Here is a 9,027-nt window from a genome sequence, read left to right as displayed (position 1 = left end):
TGTGAGCAGGCCAGATGAAACTACTAGCAATTCCATCAATTCCCTTAGCAAAGAAATAAGTAGTTATCCTTTATCTGAGAACACTTAGGATAGAGTCCTATCTATCCCTGCCTTTTCTCCAACCTCAGTTGTTTGAGTTTTCTTCTTTATTCCAGAATACTCCTTGGCTTCCAAATTCTCTTCAATAAATGTCTCCTTTGCTTCTTTGCACACTGAATTATATCTGGATGCATGACTTCGTGGGGTCCCCATCAGAAAAGATAGTTCATCCAAAGTCCAATGTCTGAAGAAGACAGACAAAATCTTTGCATGAGTGTCATTTCACAACTTAAGAAGTTATGAAAGGCCCATGAATCCATTGGAAAAAAAATGCTTCTAGGCACTCTGGGAGTGTAGACTTCCATTTGAATATATCAGTAGCATTGCTTCCATGCTCTTACTTTCTCTTACTTCTATTACTATCACAATACTCAGCAACAATAAACTATAAAGAAGGTCATCAGATGATCTATCCTTAGTCAACTAACTTGAATTTTTATATTGATTATTGATGTCTCTGTGTATTTGTTTTTGTTTTGTTTTATTTCAACTGGACTGTTTCCAAACCTCTATCTCTCTTCAGTTATTTTTTATCTCTGATTTGACCTCCTAGTTCTCAAAACTTTGGAATGCAAATGACAGGTATTTCCATAGCTTGTCAATTCCAGATGAATGTAACAATTTAACTTTCTTTTGGACTTTACAACTATTAACATTGCTGCCTTGATGTTATGCAGGTCCTTAAAAATAAGGCTCAAAAATTCCCTAGGGCTCAATATTTCTATCCCAGCATGAGACCTCAGGGATTTAGGAAGAGATATTAAGAGTCAACTCACTCTGTAAATTATCACCTGGCATCAATTTTTTTTGAAAATAAAGATATAGTGGGATGCCTGGGTGGCTCAGTGGTTGAACATCTGCCTTCAGCTCATGTCATGATCCCGGGGTCTTGGGATTGAGTCCCGCATCAGGTTCGCTGCAGGGAGACTTCTCCCTCTGCCTATGCCTCTGTCTCTTACTGTGTCTCTCATGAATAAATAAAAAACCTTTAAAAAAATAAAAATATAGAAATCATATTTTATAATTCTACTGTCAGGTAATCCCTGAAATCTTGCCTGGTCTTCCATTGTTAGACTTTCCAAATTCACACTGACAGGTTTTCTAGGATGGAATATGGGCCCCACTGCTGAGTCTCCATCTCTGTTGTCTAGGTGTACTAGGCAGCAGTGCTGGGCAAAGCCACTATCATTCCCATCGTCCACATAGACTTATCCCTGAACTAATCCATGTACTATTTTCTGGTTATGCTGGCAGGAATTGACCTGGGTCTCTGTGTTCCAGTATTATCCACAGTACTGGGAAAGCTATGGATAAATTTTGTATCATTTATATGACTATATTTTCCATCCCTAAGTTGTTCATATCTTTCTTTCATGGAGTCAATCATGCTTTTAGCCATGGCATATGATTGCTCTGTGGCCATTGCTGACCCTCTGAGATATCCCTCAGTGCTTATCAGCTCCCAAGTAGTGAGGATTGTTTTGTGGATTCAGAGTGCATATTTCACCATCTTTCATGGCCTGTACCTCTTTGGTTTCTCTTATTGTCATGACAGTATCCTTTCTCACTCCTGCTATCTACACCAGGATATGATCCAACTCCCCTGCTCTGGCTCATGGATCAACAGTTTCTATACTTTGTTTTTCATCTTGCTTGCCATGGGCCCAGACTTCCTTTTAATAGTGCCTTCTTATGTTCTGATTCTCAGATCTGCAATGGCCATTGTCTCCTACAGGAGGCAACTCTCAGTCCAGCGTGTGTCTCACATTCTTACTTCCCTTTTACTTTATGTCCTTGTGCTGGGCTCTTCTATCATTCACAAGTTTGCAAAGCATTCCCTCTCCCTTATCCACATCATCACAAGCAAAGTGTCCATTTTCTTTGTACCCCTAATGAACCCAGTCATTTTTAGCATCAAGGCCTACTGGATGTACTGAACCATTATCAAGGTGTTCTCTTTGACATAGATAGAAATATTATGTGTTCTCAATTAGCCAATTCCCCTTCAAGTAGATTAGTTGTGACAAAATCTCAGGTCTTGTTCAACTCTAACATTAGTCCCTCACATCTATATTAGAATCTCCTTTTTCATTTCATTTTAAGAGCTAGGGAATGTTCATTTTAATAGCATCCTGAGACAAACAATCAGAAAATAAAAAATCAGTCCTGGAAGAAAAATCACTATCTTTATAAAGCAAGATGCAAAAGCAAGAGTAATTTTGGAGCAACTCTGGCCCTTATCCATTTTATGATGTGAATAATTGAAATTGTTTTCTACTGTTTGATGGCTATTAAAGTGAGAGAATCCTTTCCATGAGTCTAAGTCACTTTCAAACAAGAATAGTATTCTCTGTGTATGACATACACATGCTATGTACTCTGTCCCTCTCTTTCATCCTTCTCCAACTAATATTAGGAGAAGAACAGCAGCCAGGTAGTGCCAAGTTTTGTCAGAGATGGGCATTTATGTCAATACCAAATCTCATGTTATCCAGATCTATGGGACATCTGCTCTACTATGCTCTGTCTGCATGCAAAGTCCTAACATTCAGGTCAATATCAAATGTGAGGTCCCTTTCAGCAGATGACCAAAGTTGTCACCAAGGCACACTTTTGACTCCCTTCTGATGCTGAAGGTTTAGGGAATTCTCATTTGTGTATTTATAATGACACCTTGTATTCATCTTTATTCTGTGTTTGCATGAAGATTGGTTTTATATTAATTTAATTAATCAAATATTTTACTTATTAATGGTATTACTTTCATAGTCTTCCTAACTTTATTCAGAATTAGAATGTGGGTTGGGACAAGTCACTTCAAAGTGAATGTCTTCAAAGTCATTTTATTTCCAAAATCTGCCTTCCACATAAAATAGCCATTAACTGAGGAAATGAAATAAGGGTGTATTGATGATGGCAACACTGTGCTAATAACTAGAAAGCCAGAGAAGGCATCAGAGGCATCAAAGAGAGAAGGAGGTGGGAGCTGGCTTCCAATCACTTCTTGGCTATGGACGCTAAAACATCCTGAGAAGATGGGATTCCATTCAGTGGAAGCCCATAGGAGGATTGCAAGACAGTAGTGAATATCAAGCCAGAAAATCTCCTTTTCACATTTGTCTTAGTCTTATATTTATCAAAACATTCTCAGTTCCTTTCTTCCAATGCAGACCTAGAAAGAAGCAAGGGAAGAGATAGTAAAACTCCCTCCCCTACTTTGAAACTTTCATGCTAGTATATGTTGTAAGAGGATGGAGAGAACCAGAATAAGAAACTTGGGGAGGACAAGTAACTGTCAACAACACACAAAGGAAAATCTTAGGGGAGCACTGATGCCTTTAGGCAGAAGAATTTTGCGTATTAAAGTGAGTTTTTGAACTGGGGAGAGTGAGGAAATTTAAGTAAGCCTAAATAAAATGCTTGATTTAAATAAAGCATAGGAAAAGCCTAACCCCCAAAGCAAGTCTCTAGTTGAATCCTTTCCTAAGGGAAAGTAAAAATAGGCAGCAGGGTCAGTTTGCCACATAGTTAGCTATTTATAACCTCTCCATTCATGGAGTCCAAAATACGGATATATTTTCCCAAGATCTGAACTAGCCCCTCATTCTTTATGTCTTACATGACTTGACTTCTCATGTGATGTAACAATTCCAGTGACAGTCACAGAAGTAATTTAAATACACCAGTACATAGAAAATAAATGTTCTTTATTAGTCAGGAACCAGATGCTCAAAGGACTTCGCAATTTCCCCATGTTCAAGTGTTGGGGTCCGGGGACCAAATGACTTTGCCTTGAAAGCAAGAAAGAGAACTCAGTGGTATTTGTGGGCCAGGGCATTGGCCACACCAGCCACCACCTTCTGGTAGGCAGCCTGAGCCAATGGGGTGAATTCCCTGCCAAAGTGGCGGGCCAGCACACACACCAACACGTTGCCCAGCAGCTGTGGGGAAGACAAGAGGCATGTGGATGATTAGCAGAGGGACCTAGCTAAGACTCAGAGTATTCCAACCCATCCACAGACCCAAACAGTGTCATTAGAATATAAGCAGAAAGATAGCTGATTATTAAGATGTTACAATCCATATGACTCCAACAATATCACCCTCATTTTACATTGAGAAATGGTTCTTTCCTTCTGTTTTAACCCAAATCTTAAATTTTCTTGGTTATTCTTTCCAACTAGGCAAAGAAGCAATAAGATTTTATCTTCCTTGCTTTCAAAAAAGAGATAAGGAAAAAAGGATCAGAAAAAAAAATGTTTTTGAATGGATTAAAAGCACTTTTTAAACACTCAAAAGTTTAATTAAAACAATAAAGAAAAACCATTGCAGAGAACAAAAAAAAGGACAAGAGGAAACAATTAATGAGCCAAGTGGATAAAATAAGTAAAACAGTGCTGAGGAGTCCATACTTATGCAACTAGAACACTTCCTTTACACTCTGAACAACATCCTGATGCCCATACCCTTTACGGACATCATGAGTTGGGTCTTAAAAAGGAAGATCAAAGAGAATGTTGAGGGTCCCACAGACTCACCTTGAAGTTCTCGGGATCCACGTGCAGCTTGTCACAGTGAAGCTCACTGAGCTTAGCAAAGGTGCCCTTGAGGTTGTCCAGGTTTTTCAGGCCATCACTAAAGGAGTTCAGCACCTTCTTGCCATGGGCCTTCACTTTAGCATTGCTCATAACAGCATCAGGAGTGGACAGGTCCCCAAAGGAGTCAAAGAACCTCTGAGTCCAGGGGTAGACAATCAGCAGCCTGAGGGGTGAAAATAGCACAGAGGGCACAGGAGTCAGTGCCTGTCAGAACCCAGGGGACTGAGTTAACTCCATCTGCCCAGCTCTCATGCTTTCTCCAAAAGCCTGCCTTGCCACATGGATACCAACCTGCCCAGGGCCTCACCGCCAACTTCATCCACATTCACCTTGCCCCACATGCTGGAGACAAGACTCTTCTCTTCAGCAGTCAGATGCACCATGGTGTCTGTTTGTGGTTGCTAGTGAACACGGTTGTTTCAGAAGCAAATGTAAGCAGCAGCTGTCCCTGTTCTTCCTTTTATGCCCAGCCCTGATCTTGCATCCTTGCTGTTATGAGATTGGCCCAGGCCTGGGTGTGGTCACGCAGGGTGAAGCCTATCCTTGGCAATTCTGAAACTGGCTTGTGAGTCTGACTTCAGACCCTCCCATCTTCAGGCCCATCTCAGCAATACAAATTGCTACTAAAATCATTCTTTGGCAAGTGTACTGTTACACTTTTGAGAACCATAACCTGGTAACTTCTTAGAGAGTGCCTCCCCAATTTTCTTGTTATACAAATGAAGAATCCCAGGTCCAGTAAATAGAAGGCATCCATCCACTGTGGTTCAACTTAAAAGCGTATGGATGGATCTCCCCCTGTGTCTTCAGAATCTAATTACATGGACAGTGTGGATGGGACCTCTGCCACAGTCCTACGTGTATCTTCCTTCTCTTGGTTTGGATTAAAACCTCCTAGAAAGATACTTAAAGCCCATTCATTCATTCATTCATTCATTCATTTTTCTCATACTTTAGTCATGTAACCAAATAAATGATGATTGGAAAAATAATTATGTATAAATCAGAAGTCTCTTGTGTAATAATTACTCTATTAAGTTTTGAGGACCCATAGATGAATAGTTGTCTCTTAGAGCTGGAACTGGTTCCCTGATGGAGTATGGCATGGTAGGCTACACCGCAGGCAAGGGAAGTAGGGAAAAAGGAAACAGAACAGTATCTTGATCATTCATTATGTCTCTAATCGAGCACCCTATTTTTTACTAATTATTGGAAATAAGTAAAAGCATTAGCCTGAGGGCTGTGCCTTAGGTTGGAAGTCTTCCACAGAGCCCTGTAATGTCAGCATTCTTTATGTAAAATCTTCTTGACCGTGCCTATGTTTTGGAGGGAGAAGTGTTTTCCACTAGTGACAATGTAGGCCCCTACTTCCTTTTCTCATCTCCCTTGACCTCTTTGAATAAGAAACAAGTGCTTCCTATCTGTAGACTCTCAAGTATTTCCCACACCCCTAGACAAATAAAGTAAAAAATAATAATAAAATAAAATATAAAATAAAATAAGTGGAATGAATCAGAAAGTTGAGCTGAAGGTTCTTTATTAGGCAGAAGCCATACCCTTGATGGTGGACATTATTTCCCCCAGTTCAGAAGAAAGAATTTAGGGAGACAGGGTCTTCCAGTGGTCACCAGGAAACAGGCCAGGATCTCAATGGTACTTGTGAGCCAGGGCATTGGCCACACCAGCCACCACCTTCTGATAGGCAGCCTGCACCTGAGGGGTGAATTCTTTGCCAAAGTGGTGAGCCAGCACACACACAAGCACGTTGCCCAGGAGCTGTGGGGAAGACATAGAGAGACACGCATAAATGATTCAGAGAGAAATCAAGCTCGGCTTCTGAGAAACTGAGCCAATGATCTTTTTTTTTTTTTCCCCACACTCCAGCCCAAACTGATATTCAGGTTTTCTCCATCAGCATAAATGAGCAAATATATGTGTATGTACACTGTATATTTTCATTGTATATGTATATATATATAATTTAATAGTTAATTAATTAATTAGTATGATGCTGGGCTGTCTTTTAGCACCTGCGGCTGTCCTACTTCACTATTCTCAGATATTCAATTCCTTTCCTTTTCATTGAGTCTTGTCTCTATAAACATCCAATTATCCTTTAATTTTGAAATGATTTGTAGCCTCTAGATTGACAACTCCTTGAGGTGCCCTTCCAATCCCCATTTGGAGAGACAGAAAGATGTTTCCGAGTGGAGAAGTAGAAGATGAGAATAGACACGCATAATTTGCATATCGAGTAGGGAAAAAAACTAGTCAGGGGAAGAAGACAAGAAGTTAAATAAACAACTTGATGAAAAAAAAAAACAACTTAATGAAAAAGAAAAGGCCGTGAGAAAGGAAATGTATGAAATTACATAAACTTTGAAAGGTATTCAAGATGATATATGCTGAAGTACAAAGGAAGGTGGAGGGAGAACAGGTAGGTAAATGAATCAGGTGAGAGACTAGAAAGTGAAAAGAAAAAGAAATGGAACATATCCTAGACTCACCTTGAAGTTCTCGGGATCCACGTGCAGCTTGTCACAGTGAAGCTCACTGAGCTTAGCAAAGGTGCCCTTGAGGTTGTCCAGGTTTTTCAGGCCATCACTAAAGGAGTTCAGCACCTTCTTGCCATGGGCCTTCACTTTAGCATTGCTCATAACAGCATCAGGAGTGGACAGGTCCCCAAAGGAGTCAAAGAACCTCTGAGTCCAGGGGTAGACAATCAGCAGCCTGAGGAGTGAAAACAGCACAGAGGGCTGTGCCCGTCAGAACCCAAGGGACTGAGTTAACTCCATCTGCCCAGCTCTCATGTTTTCTCCAAAAGCCTGCCTTGCCACATGGATACCAACCTGCCCAGGGCCTCACCGCCAACTTCGTCCACATTCACCTTGCCCCACAGGCCGGAGACAAGACTCTTCTCTTCAGCAGTCAGATGCACCATGGTGTCTGTTTGTGGTTGCTAGTGAACACGGTTGTTTCAGAAGCAAATGTAAGCAGCAGCTGTCCCTGTTCTTCCTTTTATGCCCAGCCCTGATCTTGCATCCTTGCTGTTATGAGATTGGCCCAGGCCTGGGTGTGGTCACGCAGGGTGAAGCCTATCCTTGGCAATTCTGAAACTGGCTTGTGAGTCTGACTTCAGACCCTCCCATCTTCAGGCCCATCTCAGCAATACAAATTGCTACTAAAATCATTCTTTGGCAAGTGTACTGTTACACTTTTGAGAACCATAACCTGGTAACTTCTTAGAGAGTGCCTCCCCAATTTTCTTGTTATACAAATGAAGAATCCCAGGTCCAGTAAATAGAAGGCATCCATCCACTGTGTTCAACTTAAAAGCGTATGGATGGATCTCCCCCTGTGTCTTCAGAATCTAATTACATGGACAGTGTGGATGGGACCTCTGCCACAGTCCTACGTGTATCTTCCTTCTCTTGGTTTGGATTAAATCCTCCTAGAAAGATGCTTAGTTCATTCATTCATTCATTCATTCATTCATTCATTCATTTCTCATACTTTAGTCATGTAACCAAGTAAATGATGATTGGAAATTGAAAATACGTATAAATCAGAAGTCTCCTGTGTAATAATTACTCTATTAGGTTTTGAGCATCCACAGATGAAAACATAGAGTTATCTCTCTGTAGTAAGGAATAAAACTAACTGAAAAATCAGTTAAAAAACAAAATGGTTAGTAGCAGTGAGAAAAATAATGTCTTTAATTAACCAGGGACATAAAAATGATTTCTTCCTGGACTGATGTGGAAAAGTGAATGGGAGAAGAGAGAAGCTTCTTTGTGACTTGAAATGAGTGGCAGGAAAGTGACAGGGCACTATGGCTTTGGCTTAGATAATCATCCCCCTAGACCACTAAGAATGCTGTGTGTATAACCATTTCTTTTATTCAAATTCACCACTTATAATCTCATTTCGTCCACATATTTTTTTGTTTAAATCTTTTTTTAGGGACACCTGGGTGGCTCAGTAGTTGAGCATCTGCCTTTGGCTCAGGGTGTGTTCCCAGGATCCTGGGATCAAGTCTGGCATCAGGCTCCCTGAGGGAGTCTACTTCTTCTTCTGCCTATGTCTCTGTCTCTCTCTGTGTGTCTTTCAGGAATATATAAATAATATTTTAAAATCTTCCTTTATTATCATGTTTTCCCCTATCTCTATAGCTTTTCCAATTTCCCTCCCCTTATCCTTCTCTCCTCCAAGTAATACATTCTGATAACTAACTTCTTAGGCAAAGAAACTGAAGTGGAGATTTCTGCTCCTTACTATCAAAAGATACCATAAAAAAAAAAAAAAAAAGCAGTGAGCATTTCTAAGCTCA

The 9,027-nt window shown here is 40.4% G+C and overlaps 2 protein-coding genes across 2 annotated transcripts; both read right to left on the bottom strand.

The window, feature by feature from the left end:
- Positions 1 to 3,785: 3,785 nt before the first annotated feature.
- On the bottom strand, positions 3,786 to 5,147 carry LOC140615496 (hemoglobin subunit beta-like). The gene is made up of 3 exons (XM_072795363.1): positions 4,989 to 5,147; positions 4,638 to 4,860; positions 3,786 to 4,040 (listed from the first exon to the last, which is right to left on the bottom strand). The coding sequence occupies exons 1-3, from the start codon at positions 5,078 to 5,080 to the stop codon at positions 3,912 to 3,914; spliced, it is 444 nt and encodes a 147-aa protein (XP_072651464.1). The 5' UTR covers positions 5,081 to 5,147; the 3' UTR covers positions 3,786 to 3,911.
- A 1,070-nt stretch (positions 5,148 to 6,217) lies between these two features.
- LOC140614912 (hemoglobin subunit beta) lies at positions 6,218 to 7,723 on the bottom strand. The gene is made up of 3 exons (XM_072794335.1): positions 7,547 to 7,723; positions 7,205 to 7,427; positions 6,218 to 6,473 (listed from the first exon to the last, which is right to left on the bottom strand). The coding sequence occupies exons 1-3, from the start codon at positions 7,636 to 7,638 to the stop codon at positions 6,345 to 6,347; spliced, it is 444 nt and encodes a 147-aa protein (XP_072650436.1). The 5' UTR covers positions 7,639 to 7,723; the 3' UTR covers positions 6,218 to 6,344.
- Between the last annotated feature and the right edge of the window lie 1,304 nt (positions 7,724 to 9,027).

The sequence above is a fragment of the Canis lupus genome, chromosome 23, assembly GCF_048164855.1.
Source record: "Canis lupus baileyi chromosome 23, mCanLup2.hap1, whole genome shotgun sequence".
Taxonomy (NCBI): Eukaryota; Metazoa; Chordata; class Mammalia; order Carnivora; family Canidae; genus Canis; species Canis lupus.
The sequence above is the reverse complement of the archived record's forward strand: the minus strand, read 5'-3'. Positions and strand labels throughout refer to the sequence as shown.

Coding starts and splice junctions, on each gene's coding strand:
- LOC140615496 (XM_072795363.1), bottom strand. CDS start 5,080: ATGGTGCATCTGACTGCTGAAGAGAAGAGTCTTGTCTCCAGCATGTGG. Junction 4,861..4,988: donor GGCGGTGAGGCCCTGGGCAG/GTTGGTATCCAT, acceptor TTCACCCCTCAG/GCTGCTGATTGTCTACCCCT. Junction 4,041..4,637: donor TGGATCCCGAGAACTTCAAG/GTGAGTCTGTGG, acceptor TCTTCCCCACAG/CTGCTGGGCAACGTGTTGGT.
- LOC140614912 (XM_072794335.1), bottom strand. CDS start 7,638: ATGGTGCATCTGACTGCTGAAGAGAAGAGTCTTGTCTCCGGCCTGTGG. Junction 7,428..7,546: donor GGCGGTGAGGCCCTGGGCAG/GTTGGTATCCAT, acceptor TTCACTCCTCAG/GCTGCTGATTGTCTACCCCT. Junction 6,474..7,204: donor TGGATCCCGAGAACTTCAAG/GTGAGTCTAGGA, acceptor TCTTCCCCACAG/CTCCTGGGCAACGTGCTTGT.